The sequence below is a fragment of the Salvia hispanica genome, chromosome 6, assembly GCF_023119035.1.
Source record: "Salvia hispanica cultivar TCC Black 2014 chromosome 6, UniMelb_Shisp_WGS_1.0, whole genome shotgun sequence".
Taxonomy (NCBI): domain Eukaryota; kingdom Viridiplantae; phylum Streptophyta; class Magnoliopsida; order Lamiales; family Lamiaceae; genus Salvia; species Salvia hispanica.
In genome coordinates, this window is record NC_062970.1 from 38,194,602 (window position 1) to 38,217,617 (window position 23,016).

A 23,016-nucleotide genomic window follows, 5' to 3' on the forward strand; every position below is an offset into this window, starting at 1 on the left:
CAATTGACTTTACTTATGTTGATTGTCAGTGTCCCGAGCTGTTACTAATTACTCCTTTTTTTAACAAAATTGCAACTCTGTTTTTAGGTGAGGCAGATATTGACCATGATTGTGAATGATCGATAGCGAAACGTACAACAAACAAAGTTTTACAAATTGTATATATGCATAATGATAACAAATTAGTGAGTAAAAATAAACAAATACAGTACAGTATATAATTGCATTTGATAACATGATTTTTCTATGTTTTCGGTTTGGAACTGGTCATGTCATTCATTAGACTCAAAACACACTGATCAAGCGTATACTCATCAATGTACAAAGATACGCATGCACTAATAATTTGGCAATTAAAATGCAAATTTATAACTTGAGTAAAAATAAAACATCTTTATTTTATGCATGTTAAATTTTCAGTACTATTATATGGAGTATAATTTGTTTTTCCAATTTTCATTTTATTCCCAATAAGGCATCAATATAACTACATTTCGTATAACAAAACCAAAATATTAAACCATTTTTTATCACAATATCCAGTATTCATTTTCAATAATGGGACCATAGTCCATACTATATATTCCTCCTGTCCCTGAAAAGTACTCCCTTAGTTCCATAGTAATAGAGTCATTTTATCATTTTGGTACGTTCCAATGTTCTATAATGTTCTATAGTACTCCCTCCGTCCCCGATTAAGAGTCACACTTTTCCATTTCGGTCCGTCCCCAATTAAGAGTCACACTTCATTTTTACCATAAATAGTAAGTAGGTCCCACATTCCACTAACTCAATTCACTCACATTTTATTATAAAACCAATATAAAAAAATGGATCCTACATTTCACTAACTTTTTCAACCAACTTTTCTTTACATTTCTTAAAACCCGTGCCCGGTCAAAGTGTGACTCCTAATAGGTGACTGAGGGAGTAATAGAGTCATTTCCTTTTTTAGTAAAAGTCAACACATTTTTCCACACATACTTTACTCTCTCTTACTTTATTCTCTTTTCATCTCTCTACCTTTTTCATTTTTCACTTTACTCTCTCTTTACTTAACTCACCTAACACAAATTTTCTTAATCTCCATGCCGAAAAGAAATGCCTCAATTACTATAGAACAGAGGGAGTATGAATGATTTCTTTGATAGTCCGTCCCTGAAACTTTCTTATTCTGGAATAGTACCCTTACACATCATTTTATTTTCAATTTTACCATTACATTACACTACTAATAATGTGGAGTGTGGAGTATCATTTTTTTTTACTTTACTAATTATGCATTAAACTTTATGTCAAACCAATGTTCATACTTTTTAGAGACCGATAAAGAATGACTATTATTTTGATAGTAACTTTTTTCATCATGTTTGATCCCATAAATTTTGTTTTCTGCTATTAACTAATACTTCATCCGTTACTTGTTAATTGAACTATTTTTTTTATTGATTAATTTCAAGATAACTGAGTCATTTCTATTTTCTAGAAAAAAAATATTTTCTCTTCTTTTTTACTTACTCTCTATTTATTTATTCACCGTCATACTCAAAATAAATGCTTCTATCAATAAGGAATAAAAGGTGTACTAATCCATGTTAGCAATATAACCATTAGTAAATTGAAAATATAAGTCATGTAGTTTGTTGTATTCCAGTACACTCCACTTTGTAATCTTATTAACTAAGTTCAACTTTATCCATTCATGAATAAAGATAATAATAATAATAATAAATCATGTTTTAAAATCCAAATCATGTTTTCAGCAGCACTAGCGTGTCTAATGGAGGCGTGAGGAACAAACATTACACTTCCACTCTCTCTCCAAAATAAAATGAATTCTCCATCGTCGCCAAACACCAACTATCTTCTACTTGCAGCTTTTCTCCTCTTCTCGCAATCGGTGCTAACTGCTTCCCGAAATCTAGACCCGAAGCACCTCCGCCAGCTCAATCACGTCGGCGCGGATGACTCTCCGACTTACATTTGGCCGTTGCCTTCGCAGTACACCTCCGGCAACCAAACTCTCACCGTTAACCCCAATCTGGCCTTATTCACTGGCGGAAACGGCGGCGGCTCTCGAATCGTTTCCCAAGCATTTGAAAGGTACAAGAGAATCATCTTCGAACACGCTAGTTTAAAGTTGCCGGCCGCTGGAGTTGACTATGATCTCAGTAAACTGACTATACTTGTTCACTCAGATGATGAAGAGGTACTTTGGAATTCACGAGCGCCGTTGTTTGCTTTAGTTCGTGTGATTTATGTTCAATTTTTTTTAATTGTGTTGTAGCTTCAACTTGGAGTTGATGAGAGTTACAATTTGTTGGTGGCCGCCAGCGACGCGCATTCGGTGATCGGTGAAATCACAATTGAGGTGCACTCAATACTAACGTTGCTTTTGTTACTTCAGTTAATTTTTATGTTCGAATTTAAATTGCAAATTTCTCCTGAGGTTATCTCTATCTTACCATTGTGCTAATGACAGAGATCTATATTAATGAATTGTAGTTACTTTCCATGGGTTGAGATGCTGGCAGAATGTCAGTCCTTCCAGATGTGTATTATTTGTTCTACCAGTCTCATTCAATGAGTGGCCATCTCCACTTTGTTTGTTATTATGATCCATTCTGGTGGCAGCTTGTTTAATACTCCCTCGGTCTCACAAGAGTTTGCCCTTTTGGTTGTACGAGTTTCAATGCACAATTGGTAAAGTAAGAGAGATAGACAGAAAGAGTAATTAAAGTATTGTTAGTGGAGAATACCCACCTCTGTACAAAGAAAATAGTTTCCAAAATTAGAAAGTGCATACTCTTGTGGGAAGGACTAAAAAGGAAAGAGTGCATACTCTTGTGGGCTGAGGGAGTATCTTAATTCTTATTTGTGTGTAAACTAAACCAACCACAAAAGTGAGAAAAATAGCACCATGACTTTCGTATTGCTGACTGACTGCTTAGTTTGCTTATCTTGCTGTGCCATTTTTCTCTATTCTTATGATCTTCATAAAATTACTTCCTGCAGGCAAATTCTGTCTATGGAGCGCTGCATGGCCTAGAGGTATATTTGATTGTAATAGTTTCATGATTTAAAAAAAAAAAACCAGCATTGTAATACTGAGATTCTCTGATAATACTAAAAAGTAGTTACAGTGTTACACGTAAAAATATAATCGTTAGCCTTCGAATGACTCTTGGTTATACGTCTTTGTCCAGACACTGAGCCAGCTATGTGCTTTTGATTATGGTACCAAAACTGTAAAACTGTATAATGCTCCATGGTACATTCAAGATAAGCCGAGATTTGAATACCGCGGTCTTCTGCTTGGTAGGTGGAGACTTAGTTGCTGATATTCTTTCATTTACTATGGTTCTTTATAAAGTTGCTTGAAGTTGAATGTCTTGTTTACATGTTTTGCAGATACATCTAGGCACTATTTGCCAATTGAGATAATCAAGCAAGTTATAGAGTCTATGTCATTTGCTAAACTTGTAAGATACATGAATCAAATATACTTTTCTTTCTCTAGACATTTTTTCCATTTCATATTTAAGAGTTTTGATGATTGCATTCAGTAGAATGTCCTCCACTGGCACATCATAGATGAAGAGTCATTTCCTCTTGAAGTCCCAAGTTTCCCGAATTTGTGGAAAGGGGCATATACAAAATGGGAGCGATATACCATAGACGATGCTTCTGAAATTGTCGAGTAAGATTCTTACAAGGAGCGAGTAAATGTCTGTATGGAACTTTAATTGGTCCTATTAAGTTTGGTATTTCTGTAATGTGGAAGGCATTAAGCAGTTCAAAGTTTGCTGCTGCAGACCTTGTGTTATTTTCTTTGTGAAATCCCAGTCAGTCTAACCATACATATTCCAATATTTTCATCTTGATTCGCTTTTAGAACCTACCTTCTATGGTATTGCTGGAATTTTTCAAATGAACTTTTCTATGCCTCGAGTGATGAGAAATTTGCACATTGCTCTGACTTTTGAATCAGTTCTGCATCCAGTAACTAGCTTAGTATCTCCTTGTATCCTTACTCTTGACAAACTGATTAAGATTTTGTAGGTTTATCTTTCCATTACCAGTGTCAGGAAATAATAGACTCTTTTGATATATAGATAATCCCTGGAATCTGAACTTATGTAGGAGGATGTTAATCTGTTGATGATTTCTATATTCTTATCTAAATTACGACTCATGAATTTTAGTTTAATTTGGTTTAACAGAATGAGCACATCCCATCTTGTCTCTTTTACTTTTGTTTTATTTTGGCCTTGTGAGTTACGAGAAACTAATAATTTGTTCCATGTGCAACATATTCTCCTTGTGGCCTACATTGAAGTTTTGCAAAACAGAGAGGTATGTTGTGTCATAGAATCAAGAAAATATTATGTCTGTTGATATAATCTGCTTGAGGATTTAATCTTTATATAGAATGCACTTCAAGTTGTTTCATATTAAGTCTTCTGAAGCTTTCTCCTTGTCATCCTATGAATATGAATGCTCCAATTCTGTCATCACCAAAATACAGTTACTGCAAAAAATCGGTGTGATATGAGAGAATGAACATAGATCCTTTTGTTTATAATGTTGGTTTTTAAATTAGTGTTGCTTAACCAAGCTAAGATCATTTGTCGAACTTTGACGCTGAGTCCAAATGTGTCCTCTCTGTTTCTTTGCACAATATCTCAATCATCTGATTGTTTTATTTTCAGGTATTAATGTCATGGCAGAAGTTGATGTTCCTGGACATGCAGAATCATGGTAAAATTTGAGATTAAGTTATTCTTTCCCTTCAGCCACTGATCTTTGTCTAAAGCTAAACTATTTCTACGATTTATTAAGTTTTATGTCATTTCGATCAGACTCTGATTTTCCAGATACCATGCAGTGTCTTTACTTCTTAATAACATCACTTGCCATCCAACTGTTGCATGTTGGTTAATATTCATAAATGCCGATGAGCAAGTTATGGTAGATAGCTTCCAAAAAATAGTTTCTATGGTTATCTCTCATAGTGTCATATATTAGTGGTTCCATTATTATGTTTGTCACTTAGGCCTCTACGTGGGTGATTGATTCCCTGAACCGGTGCGTATTCCCTGGACATCTACCAAAAATAATAAAAAATGCAGGAGCTATCCCGTTGGAACCTGTGCCCCTCCTGCAAGTCTGTAATGACTTTTGTTGATATGGGATATGTGTCTCAGTATTACTAGTTTCAGCTGAAGTCAGATATGAACTGGTCATCTTTTTATTACTCCTAATCTCCTATAATAGAAATTCTGGTGAAAGAGTAAAACAGTACATACATGCCGATTTGTACTTTCTTGACACAATGTCTATTTTTCCTGAAGGAGACTCATAAATGGGATCTTCTGTTGATAATAGAATGGGATATTGGCATCTAATATCACGAAACTTTCAAAAAGTTGGGTTTTTCCCACGAACTTTAAAATTGGCAAATAATATCACGAACTTTATCACGTGTTTGTTTTCTCACGAATGAAAAAATTCCCACAAATAATACTATGATACCGATTTTTTTTCGTAATTTCTCGACAACAATTTCGAAAGTTTCAAATTTTTCAATATTTGAAAATAGTTTTTCTTGAAGCACACCCTCAAAAATTGTTCTTCAATCTATTAAAATAACATGAATTTTTTCATTCGTGGGAAAAAACAAACCCAAGGTAAAGTTCGTGATATTATTTGCCAATTTTAAAGTTCGTGGGAAAAACCCAACTTTTTGAAAGTTTCGTGATATTAGATGCCAATATCCCTAATAGAATTATCACGAATCTTGAGCAGTTCAAATGTCTCAATTGATAATTTCTTGCTGTGTTCCTGTAGATAGGGGTTAATAGGAACATTGGCTAAGATGTCTGACCATTATATATGCTTGTTCAAGAAACTGACATACTCACTCTTATCTGCTGAATGCATCCACCCCTTCAAAATACTCCTGTTCAGATGACGCTTTTCTGTATGCAGGGGGACAGGATACCCTGATCTTTGGCCATCCTCTTCCTGCAGAGAGCCTCTAGATGTTTCTAAAAACTTTACGTTTGATTTGATCTCTGGCATACTCTCAGGTTAAGATATGTTCTCTTGAATGAATTATGTGATATTATGCTGTCCTTCACATACTTGATATGCATCAGTCTGTTATCTGCATATCTGCTGTTAGACTGCACATTTATTTGTATAGTGAATCTCACTGGTTTGTCTAATCCATTTGGAACTTTGCAAACTTCACTCCGTACAGAGAGATTTTCGCATAAGTAACTTTGCTGGTCCATTTTTGCAAAGCAGACTACAAATCTTAAAGTACTACTCCTAGTGCAGTCCATTGTAAATGAGTCTTTCTCATGGGGTGTTGCCTATGGGTCTGGCAGGTGATAATTATAATAATTATAAAGTTTTTCAGACCACTTGTGATTAACTTGCTGCAGAGGTTAGTAAATCCTGAAGTAATATATTTGGTCATTTTGAACTTAATTTACTAAATAATCCCATTTTTATTTTTTTGTTATCATTTAGTCTTATGTGAGAGTACATGACAAACCATCTCTAGTTTCCTGTGCATGTGGTATGTTCGTGGACATAAATTTTTATATAAATTGTGATTTGTGACTATTATGAGAAATTCCATCTAGAATCTAATTTGGCAAAAGCGCTTATAATACGGAGTATTAGTTTTCACTTTTTCAAATATTACTTTCATCACTTATAAAGTAATAGCCTCAGGTGACTATATCACGGCATAGAATGCAACTCAAAAACCAACACTTCTGTTGCTAGGCTAGTTTCAGAAGTTACTGGCCTTTCCAGCTGCTAGATGCTTATATTGATTGATGAATGCTGCTATTCATGATCTACTTGCATCGCAAGTGATATAAGAATAAGGCATATAGCGGAGGAAAAATCCTCGTGACCGCTCTCTACCATGGAATAAATTTTGGTTTGTACTTGCAGACATGAAGAAGATATTTCCTTTTGGACTTTTCCATTTAGGTGGTGATGAGGTCAACACAGGTAACAGCTCTTAGCTTCTTCCTTTCTTATCTGTTCCTTTGAACGCAAATTGCGTAACTTTAAACTTCGTATGAGATAAGATAACAGCGTGTTTTCTTGCAAAGAGGAAACACATGTAACTGCTTAATTGAGGGATTGGTTAAAGGCCTCAGGCTATGCATTCTGAAATTTGAACTATTCTCTTTGATATGTAATCATGTGTCAAAAGACTACTGATATAATAAGAATACTTCTGGGAGAAAAAAAGTAAGATTTAGATTCCCTCAGATCTAGTATTATGTTTGCTGGGTGAAGGAACTTAATCACAAGTTTCTGCAGGCTGGGGGAAACTGATTTATCACACATGCATTCACTAGTCTCTTTAAAAGAAATAAATATGGGCAGTTGTTGAGCACTGGTTAGTTATTTGAATTGTTTTAGAAAACTTGTCATCTAAAAGAGGTGAAATACTAATTAATGTTTTATTTGGTAGTTTAACTGTGTGTTCTATCTGTGGGATATATTACTTTTACTGCTTCTGCCCATTTATTTGATTTCATTCTCAATCCGCCTCTTCGAAAATATGCAGATTGTTGGACCTCAACCCCCCATGTGAAGCAATGGTAAGTCCCAACCCCCTTTTCTATAATCTTCTGAATGAATTGCTAATTGCATTATGGCAAAGTTCATGTAGTTATTCTTGCAAAGTTTCTAAGGTCCTTAAAGTTTCTTGTCATTAACATATCATCAATCGCTTATGTCTTCTGATATACTCATAGACTCATAAAACCATATTATGGGTCTTGAAAATTAGGTCTCCATGAACTTCAATATGTAGATCTATCATCTAGCTGTTTTTTTGTGCTCTGTATGAACCATTGCTATTTCTCTTGTTTGAACTTGCATGGTTTTCTCTATTGTTCTCAGGACAGTATTTGTTAGACTTTCTATTGTTGTGTTGATTACGGTTACAACATCAATATGCAGGCTTCAAGATCATAGTATGACTGCAAAAGATGCATACAAATATTTTGTACTACGAGCTCAGGAAATAGCTATATCTCTAAATTGGACTCCAGTTAATTGGTAAGTTGTCAGTCTTTTCAAAAACCATATCTGAACTCTAGAGTTGTATTTTCTTTTCCAACCATAGACAAGTACCTGGATTTCTTATCTCACTATCATTTGTCATTCCTAAACTGATACCAACTGTAAAATATTTTGAATTTTATCCCGCCAGGAGCATGCTTCTTCGAATTCTTAGTAGTAATTGATAATTGCATGTTTCCGTGTTTGATATCTAGTCCATATTCTCAGGGAAGAAACCTTCAACAGCTTTCCTACAAGTCTCAACCCCAAGACGGTGGTTCATAACTGGTATATTTCTTATATACAGCTTTAAAATTTAGATGTACTAGTAAGTAGTAACTTCTCTGGTCTAACATACTTGCACGATGAAAATATAGGCTGGGAGCAGGTGTTTGTCCAAAGGCTGTGGCAAAAGGTTTTCGATGCATTTACAGTAACCAAGGTTTCTGGTATCTTGACCACTTAGATGTCCCCTGGGAATCAGTCTATTACGCTGAGCCGCTAGAAGATATAACTGATGCTTCACAACAAAAACTTGTGCTTGGGGGGGAAGTTTGCATGTGGGGTGAAACAGCTGATGCATCGGATGTACAGCAGACAATATGGCCTCGAGCAGCTGCAGCAGCAGGTATGTTCTTAAAAGCACCGTAAATTACACTTCATACTTAAGACCTTACTGCAATTGAACATTGAAGCTTTAGTTACTAGTGTTAATCCTTGTCCAGTGAGTTCCAATAAAAACTCTCAGACATCTAGATTTTCCTTATTGACGAGTACATCAGAGTGCAGAAATCGCCAGTGTTCTTTCGTTGGTATTGTTTTTCACATTGCCATTCACATTTGCTACTGTTTTTCACATTTGCTACTGATTTTGAATGTAGATCGATTATCTACAATAATTTATGTTTCAAATCTTACTGTTTTAGAGCCTTGAACATGTGTTCCAAATCATAGATAATGTGACATGATTCTGTTCAACTCAATGCGAAATGACATGTAATGGCGCCTCATCGTTTATGCAAATTTTGGTTTATGTTCCCGCAGAGCGGCTATGGAGTGTGCAGGAATCTGGATCTTCGCGTAACAGTACAACCGTGTTGCAAAGATTAGAGTATTTTCGCTGTCTGCTGACGAGGCGTGGTGTCTCAGCAGCCCCAGTTAGAAACTTTTATGCTCGCCGTCCTCCAATTGGTCCGGGTTCTTGTTACAGCCAGTGAGGGGAAGCTGACTCTGTTGAGAAACATATTTTTGGTGGGTTATGGTTTTTCAATAAGTCGAGTAAATTGATTAGCATCTCCTGCCTAACAAACATACGCCTTGCCACCTCTTGTTTGTCTACTTTGTATTGTAATTGTGGATGTTTTCATTTTGATTTTTTTTAGATACAAGATATATTAGTGTATAATTAATCTGAATAATATTACTAAAAATTAAAATAGATGCACCATAACCAAACCGGTAGAAACTATATGTTGGCCTAATATTAACCAAATAGTACTTAGTATAGAATGACTCTAGTGGATCGCGACCACTTGATTTGGAAAAAGTTTTTTTAACGTTAAATTTGCGATGGCTATATTGGTTAGAAATATAGTCATTGATGGAAGTTAAAAAATGGGTACTTTTCTCAACTGGCTAAAAGTAGGTTTCACAAATTGAAACGTCAGGTCATTATTTGTCGACACGAATACAATAAGGTTTGATATTAACTCATTAATTAATTTTGTACTCCTTACGTTGTTTCCAAATTTACCATTCTTAAATTAAAGGATCGAGTAAAACGAGCTGAAAGAGGACTTTACAATTAAATGAAAATGAGTTTTAATTTGATTTATAAAGCGGTAACTTGAGCAATAAACACAATTTTACTACTTGCAGCCAAGACTATACGTGTCATCAAACTTTTTTTTTTCCTAATAGTCGGCAACAAAGACATTCTCCGATAAGAGCTCGAACATAGTCCATTTAAGAAAAGACTACGGATAGAAATTAACTAAAAAACGGCAAAGCTTGGTCAACAATAAAGAAGCATAATTGTATGTTTTATCTGCCAAGCATACACAAAGAGAAGGTGCAATTATTACACCATCCTCTCTTTATGAGTAGTAATGAAGGAAGTACTATTCATACTTATTTGAGGCTAATGCATCCGAACACTACTTAACTGATGTCAAGTTTGAAGGAGCCTAAGTCGAGGAGGAGAAACCAGCATACAAGATTGTAACTCTTCAAAAGCTAGTTTCTCCTTATGGCAAGGTAGCAACTGAAAGAAACAGCTTATAATTTGCAATAGTGGACAGCAAAACTATATTTGCTTCTATTTTGATATTATGCTCTCAACATCTATAGTGTGTTTCAGTTCTTTTGCTTAGGCTTCTGCTTCAATCCAAGCACTACAAGACCAGATTGAGGTGTTTCAACTTTCCTCACACTAGCTTGTTCTAAATGTCTTAGCTGAGACGACCTACCCATTTTCAACATCTAAGTGAGTTTCAGTTCAGTTCTTTTGTTTGCAGGACATGCTTCACACTATATCAGGAAAGCAAACAACGACGCAGACAGGAGAAAAAAGATCTAACCTTTCAAAGCAAGGGATTGTGCTTAGTACCATCAGTTGTTCTTGAAGAACTTGATAGGTGATTGTCCCAATACTTGCTGTAAATCTATCTGCAGAAAACTGTCGAATCGAAGGACTAGCTCCAAGAGTTCTTTTAAGAAAATACTGAGTTTACCACCTGTGCCGTACCATATGAAATAGACATGCATTTGTGTGTGGGAATGTGATAAATGAAAAACAATCAAGAATAGGACTTAGAAACAGCAGTTTTTGCCAATGAAACAACACACATTTTATTAAGCATCGGGAACAAAATCTACAAGCGAAAAGATGAAAATAAAACATAAAAGAGTACAAATCCATCCTAATTTATTACTATAGCATCCCTTGCAGATTTGAGGAAAACCAGCAGACCGCGACATGAGTTGTAGCGATAGTATACAGTGCGCTCCTAGTACCAGCTCAAGATGATAGTCTTTCTCAATCCAACTGGAACGTCGAGTTATTCATCTAACTTTTACCAGCTGTAGCTCTTGGAGAAACATACTAAAGAAAGAAAAAAAATCAAAGAATAGGAACAATGAAAAAAAACAACTCTGTTACCATCTTTAATGAAATAAAAATCCGAAACTTGGTTTTGACCACCAATAGATCCAGTGCCAAAAACCTTGTGAGATGATCTGCTTAGAAACACTTCCTGTGGACAATGGATGGACCCGACTCATCATATTCGGATTTGGATATCCACATCTGTATAAATGAGATAGTCAAGTTAATAAGATTGGAAATGAAGGTTTGAGTGAAAATTGTTGATTGAAGATGGTAAGCAACCTGTTGGAAGGTACTGAGAGATGCTAAAATGGAACCTCCAATCCAGACACTATATTTCCTTTCAGGCGGGGCAACAACCTTAATCTTCATGCTGCTGGGAGCGAGGGCGGTGATCTCCTTGCTCATTCTATCAGCAATACCAGAGAACATAGTAGTACCACCACTGAGAACAATATTGCTGTAGAGGTCCTTCCTAATATCCACGTCGCACTTCATGATGGAGTTGTAGGTGGTCTCATGGATACCCGCTGCTTCCATACCGATCATGGAAGGCTGGAAGAGCACCTCAGGGCAACGGAAACGCTCATTGCCAATGGTAATAACCTGCCCATCAGGCAGCTCAAAGCTCTTCTCCACAGAGGAGCTAGTTCTTGCAGTCTCGAGCTCCTGCTCGTAGTCCAGAGCAATGTAGGAGAGCTTCTCCTTCATGTCCCTCACAATTTCTCGCTCTGCTGAGGTGGTGAACGAGTAACCACGCTCAGTCAGGATCTTCATCAGGTAGTCAGTAAGGTCACGCCCGGCCAAGTCCAGACGAAGGATGGCGTGTGGGAGGGAGTAACCCTCGTAGATTGGGACAGTGTGACTCACACCATCACCAGAATCCAGCACAATACCTACAAGGAACGAGCCACGCCAGCAAATCATTATATCACCATCAGTATATCAACGTGTACACGAGCTTCTTACCAGTGGTTCGTCCACTGGCATACAGGGACAGGACGGCCTGGATAGCAACATACATGGCAGGAGCATTGAATGTCTCAAACATGATCTGAGTCATCTTCTCCCTGTTAGCCTTTGGATTAAGAGGGGCTTCAGTGAGGAGGATGGGGTGCTCCTCTGGAGCCACACGCAGCTCGTTGTAGAATGTGTGATGCCAAATCTTCTCCATGTCATCCCAGTTGTTGACAATACCGTGTTCGATAGGGTACTTCAGAGTCAAGATACCTCTCTTCGACTGAGCCTCGTCTCCAACATATGCATCTTTCTGTCCCATACCAACCATCACACCAGTATGGCGGGGCCGGCCTACAATGCTGGGAAACACAGCTCGTGGAGCATCATCTCCAGCAAAACCAGCCTAAAAACAAACAATTTGATACCATCAAATTTACAAAATTGATCATCTCAAGCAATTGATGCATGATGGAGTTATTATACCTTCACCATTCCAGTTCCGTTATCACAGACAAGTGGCTGGATATCCTCTGCTTCGGCCATCTTGAACTAGTTTTTTTAACTAAAAAAAAACATGTTCCACACACAGTAAGCACATATACAGAATGCTGCTTCTCTTGATTATATTATTTGATTTCTCTTCACATCAAATGTGTGATAAATCACTTCGAAAAATGCTGGAACAACAAAATATGATTTCCAAAAACACGCATGCAATTTGATTTTGAATCAATTTAACGATTGGATCAGATGTGGCGCAATTACCTAATTTGTTCAAAGCAATAAAACATTTTCATGCACACATTTCATTATCCAATAAAATCTATCTCCAGTACAATTACAGCAACAGAATCGAGCAAAAACACAATAAATAGAATCGAATCACCAATTGTTGAGAGAGAAACTGAAGATACACCTATTGAGACAGAATTACGAGGGAGACGCAGTTTTTTGAAGCGATTTGGTGAGAGTGTGGATGAATGGGTAATATATACAAATAGATCCGAATTTACTGATCCTTTATTATTCCTGTTTTCATGCTTTAACTCTCATTTCTATACAAACTAATTCTATTTTTATCTTTTATCGTTTTCAAAGAAAAAGATTATGATAATGGTGGTGAATAATTGCCGGAATTTTTTTTTTAACGTGAATGCATTTTGATTGGTTAATAATACTAATATATTTCAAATTGTCTCAAAATAGTTCTGAAGAGCGTCAGTATAATTTCAAACTAATCCTAATTTAATTTAAAATATTTCATATCATCAAAAATATTTTATAGTACCTGAATTTTTATTTTTGATCTTATTCAATCTTTGGGTGACATAACTATGATATTTCGTTGACTTAAGTCATTTCAATACGTAAATCAGTGTATGCATACACAAGGAAATTCAATACTAGAAGTAGTTATGTAGCAAACGTAACAATATGTTGTAGTAGTACAATTGATCACTACAAAAAAAAATCCAACAAATTGAACATTTCTCAGAAATTAAGACAAGATGATAGAAAACTCACAAGATTTCAATGGGGCTACTAGGATTGAGGGTGTATGTTAAATTCTTTTTTTGGAGTGAAATTTTTTGCCAAAACAAATAGCTAAGGTTTTTTAAATTATTATTACGTATTGACGCTTCCAGTTTTCAGCCTATTAATTAGCCAATTCGTGGAACAAATGAATCCATCCTTTTCTCTGATATTTCTTTACTACGATCATCTACTTGCAAAAACTATATATGCAATACTGCAACATTACAAGCTGCCTTATATGGTACAAGTTTTTAGAGGAAAAGAGTCGGATTTATGAATTAGAATTTTGATATAACACACTACTAATCTGCAAAAAAACTATATTTAAAACATGATACTGTTGAATAAAAAATAAGTTAAGAGCCTAAGACTATAATACATTACAAGTTTACAATAAGCTGGATTTTAATAGTACCTATTAACTCTTGTGGTCAGTGTGAGGCAAAAATAGTCTTCATTCACTTAGAGCAATCAAAAGGGAACAATTTAAAATGCTGGTGTATACCGGCAAAAGGGAACAAAAACAAACTATACGATCCTGCCAATCTACTTCTCTAATTTGTGTCACATTGATTCTTACTACATCTCGGCAATAATCGGGTCGAAAATGGTCTCGAGTTCTCTCATCTTGTCTTCAAAATCATCAGCCTTTGCATGTTCATTTGACTCTAACCACTGTGTAAAAGAGTCAAAAGCATCTTCCATCTTATTCTTGTCTGCTCGTGTGGGCCTGGCTGCACATCTCATGGAGTCCCTCATGCTGTAGGCATAGTCCTCCAAGGCATTCTTCGCCTCCACGTTCTTCTTATGCTCCTCGTCCTCCTGCTTGTACTTCTTGGCATCTATAAGAATATTCTCAATATCTGCCTTCGACAGCCTGCCATTGTCGTTAGTGATGGTGACGCTTTTCTTCAGTCCGGTCCTCGTTACTTCAGCTGACACAGTCATGATACCATTGACATCAATATCGAAGCACACACTGATATCAGCAACACCTCTGGGCAAGGCTGGAATGCCTTTGAGATTGAAATAACCTATCAGATTGTTGTCTGTTACCTTGCTTCTTTCGCCCTCGTACACCCCAATCGACACACTTGTCTGATTGTCATACACTGTGCAGAAAGCTTTTGTTCTCCTGGTAGGGATAATTGTATTCCTTGGAATAATTACGTCCATGATATCTCCATCGACATCAGTACCAAGGGACAAAGGAGTGACATCCAAAACAATCAGCTTCTGTACCATGTCATTGCCATCACCACTCAACTTGGCAGCTAGCACAGCAGCACCATATGCCACAGCTTCATCCGGATTAATGCTATTGTTCAGCTCCTTTCCACTGAACAAATTCTGCAACAGCTGCTGAACCTTGGGAATTCTACTCGATCCCCCAACCAGCACTACGTCATGGATGCTGCTCTTCTCCATCTTTGCATCCTGCAAGCACTTCTCAACCTGCTCTACACACTTGCTGAATAAACTCGCATTAAGTTCATCAAATTTAGCACGACTGATAGTTGTAAAGAAATCAATCCCCTCGTACAACACTTCAATCTCAATCGTAGTTTGGTAAGTGGACGAGAGAATCCTCTTTGCCCTTTCACAAGCAATCCTCAATCTCCTAACAGCTCTTTGGTTTCCACTTATATCCTTACCATATTTGCGTTTGAACTCTTTTATAAAGTGATTCACCATCCCATTGTCTAGATCCTGACCTCCAAGATGAGTATCACCTGCAATAGCGTTCACTTCTATGATGCCCTCCTTGATCGTCACCAGAGACACGTCGAATGTGCCACCACCAAGGTCAAAAAAGAGCACATTCTTTGCCACAGAAGTAGCCCCTTCGAACAGACCATATGCAATGGCTGCAGCAGTAGGCTCGTTGATGATCCTCATAATGTTAAGGCCAGCAATAGTTCCAGCATCCTTGGTCGCCTTTCGCTGAGAGTCGTTAAAATAAGCAGGCACAGTCACAACAGCATTCTTGACAGTTGATCCAAGATATTTCTCGGAGATATCCTTCATCTTGGAGAGCACCATTGAAGAGATTTCGTCAGCTGAAAACTGTTTCTCCTTCCCTTTGTAATTTACCACGATCATAGGCTTGTCAGCAGGGCCGGGTATGACCTTGAACGGCCAGAATGTCATATCACTCTGAACCGTTGGGTCACTGAATTTGCGGCCAATCAACCTCTTTGCATCTGTGTAATATATTCCAACTAGTTAGAGACTTGAAGTAGAAAGAGAAGCAAAACAACAAAACTTAAAGTGCATACGCAATATTTATCTCCCCAAATGGAACTTGAATGGGTTAGTAGAGGCTGGTCCAACCACATTTTACAGTAATTAGTCCTCTCCCTACTTCATCAACAGTCGATCCTAATTTAACTTTGAAAACAAAATTATCCTTCCCTACATGCACACAAATCAAAATTAATTAAATATTTTTAGTTAATAACATAGACAGACAACATTTGAAGTTTCCATTTACTTCTGCTGGATCCTTTTTCTCCATTAGTAATTACTCGGACATTACGACAAAACAACGAACTCGATATCATTAATAAACCTTGATAAGACGAAGCAAGCACCAAAATTTGAAAGACTAATCACTGAAAAGAAAACTCACCGAAAACAGTGTTGATGGGATTACTGGCGGCTTGATTGATTGCTTGCTGCGTCTCCAACAAGACGCTCAGTGTCAGTGAAAGCCACGTAGGACGGCGTGGTGCGGTTGCCCTGATCGTTTACTACTATATGAATACGCTCGTGCCTCCACACTGCCACGCACGAATATGTCGTCCCTAAATCGATCCCAATAGCCTTTCCTTCCACCTTTCCAGCCATTAATGATAAACACTGAATACAAAAATTATCAAAACTAATGCTCCAGATATTCGTTCAAAACGTGAAAATTTCTAGATAGTGAAAGAAACCCTAATGATAGCCATCAAAAGTAGAGGTAGAATATATAGAGCAAAAAGTAGTACTTCCCGCCATCCATCTTTCTTTTAAAAAACATTTTTTATTAGTATAAGGAATTGTTTGTAGTTAACGCTGGCAAATAAAATGTCAATGTAATACTCCCTCCGTCCACGATTAAGAGTCTCATTTCTAAATGACACGAGTTTTAAGAAATGTTAAGAAAAGTGGGTGAAAGAAAATTAGTTGAATAGGAGTTTCACTTGTATATATTAGTTTTAAATGATATGTGAATGTAATGAGTTAGTGGAATGTGAGGTCTCTTTACCATCTATGGTAATTATGAACCGGGGCTCTTATTCGTGGACGGACCAAAATAGAAAAACGAGACTCTTATTCATGGACGGAGGAGTAGCTGATTTTTTTTTTTTTTACGTATTGACCCTTCCAGTTTTCAGCCTATTAATTAGCCAATACCTGGAACAAATGAATCCATCCTTTTCTTTTTCTGCTAGTTCTTCACTACAATCATCTACTTGCAAAACTATGTATGCAATAATGCAAAATTACAAGCTGCCTTATATGGTAAATTTGAGAGGAAAACAGTCGGATTTATGAACTAGAATTTTGATATAACACACTACTAATCTGCAGAAAAACTATATTTAAAACATGACACTGTTGAATAAAAAAAAAAGCACTGTATCTATATATGAGACAATAATACATTACAAGTTTACAACATGCTAGATTTTAACTCTTGTGGTCTGCGTGAAGCAAAAATAGTCTTCATTCACTTAAGCAATCAAAAAGATCATTTAAAGACAAAAACAAACTACACGATCCTGCCACTCTACTTGGCTAAATTTGCAACACCTCTGGGCACTGCTGGAATGCCTTCGAGATTGTTGTTTGTTGCCCTGATTCTTTCGCCCTCATACACCCAAAACGGCACACTGATTCGATTGTCCTTTACTGTGTAGAAACCACCTTTTGCTATTCCTGGTTGGGATAGTTGTTATATTCTCCACTATTGTTTAACATGTGTGTACACTAGTTTTTCTCAACAACAAAACTTAGTCAAACTTAGACAACCAATATCTAGAGTGGTTATAACTACTGCATATCTCAACACAAAAAAAAAAAGAAAGAAACCAATCTAACACATTCAATACTGTGAGAGGTGATAACTACTGGAGGGGAAAAAAGCATTCGAGATAGAATGAACCCCCGTGCAAGGTTCTTGAAACGAGTTGTGACTTGTGAGACAGAGGTTAGTAGGGACAAGAATGGAATTCGATAGTTTAATTTGTGGAGGGCACACATGAATAAATATGGTATTATTATACCTTGTGCTCACAACAAACCAAATAATTTTGTTAAGACCAAATATCTAGTACTACTCCCTAATATTTAAAAGGCAAATGAAGATAAGTTCAAACATTATCATTAACGGCAAACAATGAATTGAATTCTTAATTCATCATTAGTCAAAATAATTGTGCGTGATCATAAAACCACTTGGTTTGTTTGAAATTAATGTCCCTAGTGGAGAATCTTGTTATGATCCATACAGAAATTCTCCGATCACTCTATACAAGAATACCCCATCACCAAAAAGGTCCAAAAAGGTAGACTAGCAATTACTATGAATTGTAAAGATTGGAATCCACAGTATTAATGACATTACTTTATTTTAAAAAATCGATTTGTCAAATATTGAATGATACGAAGAAATATTTCAACTTCCATCGCATTAACGGAAGACAGAATATAAAAATCTGGAACATGGACTGTAACTCTAATTTATACTCCATCGTCCCATAAAAAAGAGACTCAATATATTTTGGCATGTTTTGTAAAAAATAGTCTATTTATCTTCTTTTTCTCTAATTTGGTGGCCACGTTCTCTACTAATATTTCTATTTAGAAATCTTTTATTCTTTATCAATTATAAATTAAAACTCGGTATCCTTCCAAATATCTCTATTTTTATGGGACGAGGAATATTTATAGTGAATAATATAAAATCATTTAATAAAGTATGAAAGATGTAAAAAAAAGTGATTGGAATATTGATAATGAAGAACGAACTCACCTCAATAGTACAATACGTATAAAAAAAGTTGCTAAAAATAGAAATGTATTTCCTTTGTTCCAACTAAGTTGAATTATATTATTTTTCTGGTTATTTCAGTTAAGTTTAAGCACTTCCTTTTTTTTTAACAAAAATCAAAACTTTTAATCACTTTTACTTTATTCTCTCTCATACTTAATTTGCTCTCCTTTTTTTTTAATTTCTCCTATTAAATTTTATCTTCGTTTAACTCATTCAACATAATTTCCTAATCATGATTCACCGTGACTAAAAGAAATGCCTTAGGGAGTAGTACCATTTTTATGAGATATACCAAAATGAAGTGTTTATTTTTAAGGAAATATATACTCCCCCTTTCAATATAAATAGGGACTTCGGGGACGATGCAAGTTTTCATGTGAAATTGGTAAAGCAGGAGAAATGTAGAAAAAATGATTTAAGTATTGATAGTTAAGAATGAGGCCCGTCATATAAAAGGAAAATACTTGCCAAAAGTAAAAAGGGACTATTTTTGTTAGACGGACCAAAGTGGAAAAAGAAAACTATTTTTATGAGACGAAGAAAATAATATCTACACTTTCCATAACAGCTTAAAATAATTTAGCTCAAACTTTTTTGCTCTATATATTCCACCTCTACTTTTGGTCGATCATAGGTTTCTTTCAAGGTACGACGTTTCATTTTCTCACCTCTTTCCTAGCATTTTGTTTAGAGCATTAGTTTTGATAATTTTTGTATTGTTTGAGTTGTAGCTGTGTTTGTCCTCGACATCATTAATGGCCGGAAAGGCTATTGGGATTGATTTGGGGACGACATATTCGTGCGTGGCAGTGTGGAGGCACGACCGAATTGAGATAATAGTAAACGATCAGGGCAACCGCACCACGCCGTCTTATGTGGCTTTCACCGACACTGAGCGTCTCGTCGGCGATGCCGCCAACTATCAAGCAGCCAGAAATCTCATTAACACTGTTTTCGGTCAGTTTTTTCATGTGATTATCGTTAGTATTTCAAATTTTGGTGCACATGTGTGAGTAAGCATAGTTTTATTAAACCATCCTAATATGGAGCAGGAAATTAGCTCTAGTGGGTACTCCAAAATCAATCCCATTTTTGGTTTTTGAGTAAAAATACTTAGTATTTTTTAAAAAATTTAACATTCTTTTAAATTTGAATTTATTATAAATGATTGGAGTAAAATTATACTCCATTTGATGTGAAATGAGTTTTAGTAGTGTAAATGGTTGGAGATGCTCAAGGATAACTATTAGATAAAGTAGGGAGATGATTAATTACTAAAATGTGGTTGAGTTATATCTTACACGGTGGGTGTTACACAGATGCAAAGAGGTTGATCGGCCGTGAATTCAGTGACTCAACGGTTCAGAATGACATGAAGTACTGGCCATTCAAGCTCATATGCGATGCAACCAACAAACCTATGATCGTGGTAAACTACAAAGGGGAGGAGAAACAATTTTCAGCCGAGGAGATCTCTTCAATGGTGCTCTCTAAGATGAAGGATATCTCAGAGGCATTTCTTGGAACAACCGTCAAGGATGTTGTTGTAACTGTGCCTGCTTATTTCAACGACTCTCAGCGCCAGGCGACCAAGGATGCTGGAATCATTGCCGGCCTTAACGTTATGAGGATCATCAATGAACCTACTGCTGCAGCAATTGCGTATGGTCTGGATAAAGGGTCCACTAGCTCTGTGGCAAAGAATGTGCTCTTTTTTGACTTTGGTGGTGGGACGTTAGATGTGTCTCTGGTGAGGATTAAGGGGGGCATCGTAGAAGTGAAGGCTATTGCTGGCGATACTCATCTTGGAGGTCAGGACCTGGACAATGGGATGGTGAATCATTTCATGAATGAGTTCAAGCAAAAGTATAAAAAGGATATAAGTAGAAGCCCAAGAGCTGTTGGGAGATTGAGGACTCAGTGTGAAAGGGCAAAGAGGAACCTTTCATCCATTGTCGAAACCACGATTGAGATTGAAGCATTGTTTGAGGGGATTGATTTCTTTACAACTATCAGACGTGCTAAATTTGATGAAATTAACAAGGGTTTATTCAGGAAGTGTGTGGAGCAGGTGGAGAAGTGCTTGCAGGATGCAAAGATGGAGAAGAGCAGCATCCATGACGTAGTGCTGGTTGGGGGGTCGAGTAGAATTCCCAAGGTTCAGGAGCTGTTGCAGGACTTTTTCAATGGGAAGGAGCTGTGCAAGAGCATTAGTCCGGATGAAGCTGTGGCATATGGTGCTGCTGTACTAGCTGCCAAGTTGAGTGGTAATGGCAATGACAAGGTGCAGAATTTGGTTCTTTGGGATGTTACTCCTTTGTCCCTTGGTGTTCGTACTACTGGAGATATCATGAGTATAATTATTCCGAGGAATACAACTATCCCAACCAGGAGAATAGAAGAATACTTCCCAGTGGAGGACAATCAGACCAATGTGCTGATTAGGGTGTACGAGGGTGAAAGAAGCAGGGCAACAGACAACAATCTGCTAGGGCAATTCAATCTCAAAGGCATTCCAGCCGCACCCAGAGGTGTTGCTAAAATCAAAGTGTGTTTCGACATTGATGTGAACGGTATCATGACTGTGTCAGCGGAGGCAACGGGGACTGGACTGAAGAAGAACATCACCATCACGAACGACAATGGCAGGCTGTCCAGGGTAGAAATCGAGAATATGATAATGGATGCCAAGAAGTATAAGCAGGAGGACGAGGAGCATAAGAAGAATGTGGAGGCGAAGAATGCCTTGGAGGACTACGCTTACAGCATGAGGGACACCATCAGATGTGCAGTCAGGCTCAGACGAGCAGACAAGAATAAGATGGAAGATGCTTTTGAGTCTTTTATACAGTGGTTGGAGTTAAATAAACATGCAAAGGCTGATGATTTTGAAGACAAGATGATGGAGCTGAAGACCATTTTCGACCCGATTATTGCCAAGATGTAGGTAGCAAGAATGAACGTGATTGCAAATAATTAAGTGTTTTAGATCGTGTAATGATCTTCTTGAATTCTAATTTTAGTGAATAAATACTACTCCTAGTTTATAATGAAAAAACTTGCTATGAAATTATAATTCAACAAAATTTAGCTTATTGTAAAACTGCAATGTATTAACTATATAAAGTGCTTTTTATTTGACAGTCTCATATTCTAAATACTACATGATACGATCTTCGTCGTATCGGAGAGAAAGATCGACGGCGAGGGGGGCTCTGCGGTCGACTTCTGCGTGCGGAGGTCTCCTCCGTCAGGCAGTTTGCTTAATTTGGAGAAAAATGAAAGAAAACAACAACGTAGGAAATATTTCTTATTCATTCCTGATAATGCCACCAAGGGCTTACACTATTTAGAGAGCAAAACTAACTAAAAGGGAAACGTGCATGGAGAAACTACCTACTAACTGAAGAAAGAAGCATGATTAATGTAACTACTTTGAAGATAAGGAAACGACTTAGTCTACATAAAATATGATGCTCGTATCACTACAGTACTAGTTAATCGGTAAAGATTAGTAGATGATTTAGTAGTGTCTTATTTCAAAATTTTAATTCATTAATCCGACTCTTTTCCTCTTAAATTTTACAATACGCCTTGGAGATGTGTTTCCAAACGTCAAATTTCAATAAACGAACAAAACCGCACAAACAATAATTTCTTGTTCTAGTAAAATATTTCTTACACGATACTCTTAGAAAAAGAACTTAGCAAGGGAAGACTATGCTCTTTCCATCCCAGTAAAACTAACATCCCAGTTTGTTGAAGTTACCATAACACCCTTTTTGGAGGGAAAATGAAAGCTGATTGTATAATTAATTTTTTTCTTTCACAAATGTTGCCATTTTTTGTGAGTGGTTTATGGTCTAGAATCTAGAGGCATGTTAAAAATAATTGGATCTAGGGCGGTGGGCGGCGAGGCAAGCGGAGAGAGGCAGGCGGGGCGGGCAGCGGCGCATGGCAGGGCGGAAGGAGTTGGATACCGTTGAGGGGGAGAGAGAAAGGAGTCACATCATTTTGATTTAGGGCTTCATGGATTTAGTTAGTGTATACAACTTGGGCTCTAATTTTGGGCTCTTAATGTAGCATAGGTTCTTATAGAAGTAGTATATAATTAAAGTTCTTTTTAATTAAATACAGAATCTATGTTAAATTATATAATTATTATTATACTTTAAAGCAAGGTTCTAATTTATGCTTTAAACTTAAATTTTTATTATATTTAATACTATTCGGTCTCTATAATTTATAAATATACATATTTAAATTA

General features: G+C 36.6%; 3 protein-coding genes and 1 pseudogene across 6 annotated transcripts; 2 read left to right on the plus strand and 2 right to left on the minus strand.

The window, feature by feature from the left end:
- Nucleotides 1-1,769: 1,769 nt before the first annotated feature.
- LOC125196756 (beta-hexosaminidase 1-like) lies at nt 1,770-9,505 on the plus strand. Of its 2 annotated transcripts, XM_048095368.1 has the most exons (16): nt 1,770-2,209; nt 2,288-2,371; nt 3,016-3,051; nt 3,207-3,318; nt 3,412-3,482; nt 3,570-3,700; nt 4,340-4,356; nt 4,713-4,761; nt 5,992-6,092; nt 6,976-7,035; nt 7,604-7,637; nt 8,002-8,100; nt 8,332-8,391; nt 8,481-8,731; nt 8,829-8,915; nt 9,148-9,505. In XM_048095368.1, exons 1-16 carry the CDS (start codon nt 1,832-1,834, stop codon nt 9,318-9,320), a joined length of 1,743 nt encoding a protein of 580 aa, XP_047951325.1. In that variant the 5' UTR covers nt 1,770-1,831; the 3' UTR covers nt 9,321-9,505. The 2 variants fall into 2 exon arrangements, with proteins under 2 accessions (XP_047951325.1, XP_047951326.1); XM_048095369.1 differs by lacking the exon at nt 8,829-8,915.
- Nucleotides 9,506-10,919: 1,414 nt separating this feature from the next.
- LOC125196757 (actin-1-like) lies at nt 10,920-13,129 on the minus strand. Of its 2 annotated transcripts, XM_048095371.1 has the most exons (6): nt 13,086-13,129; nt 12,653-12,731; nt 12,179-12,572; nt 11,492-12,105; nt 11,328-11,410; nt 10,920-11,206 (listed from the first exon to the last, which is right to left on the minus strand). In XM_048095371.1, the coding sequence occupies exons 2-5, from the start codon at nt 12,710-12,712 to the stop codon at nt 11,345-11,347; spliced, it is 1,134 nt and encodes a 377-aa protein (XP_047951328.1). In that variant the 5' UTR covers nt 12,713-12,731; nt 13,086-13,129; the 3' UTR covers nt 10,920-11,206; nt 11,328-11,344. The 2 variants fall into 2 exon arrangements, with proteins under 2 accessions (XP_047951328.1, XP_047951327.1); XM_048095370.1 differs by having other exon boundaries at nt 10,920-11,410.
- A 1,155-nt stretch (nt 13,130-14,284) lies between these two features.
- On the minus strand, nt 14,285-16,555 carry LOC125196755 (annotated as a pseudogene).
- A 2,949-nt stretch (nt 16,556-19,504) lies between these two features.
- Nucleotides 19,505-21,791, plus strand: LOC125192704 (heat shock cognate 70 kDa protein 2-like). 2 transcript variants are annotated; one of them, XM_048090334.1, is made up of 3 exons: nt 19,505-19,706; nt 20,069-21,033; nt 21,421-21,791. In XM_048090334.1, the coding sequence occupies exons 1-3, from the start codon at nt 19,505-19,507 to the stop codon at nt 21,694-21,696; spliced, it is 1,443 nt and encodes a 480-aa protein (XP_047946291.1). In that variant the 3' UTR covers nt 21,697-21,791. The 2 variants fall into 2 exon arrangements, with proteins under 2 accessions (XP_047946291.1, XP_047946290.1); XM_048090333.1 differs by having other exon boundaries at nt 20,069-21,791.
- The last annotated feature ends 1,225 nt before the right edge of the window (nt 21,792-23,016 follow it).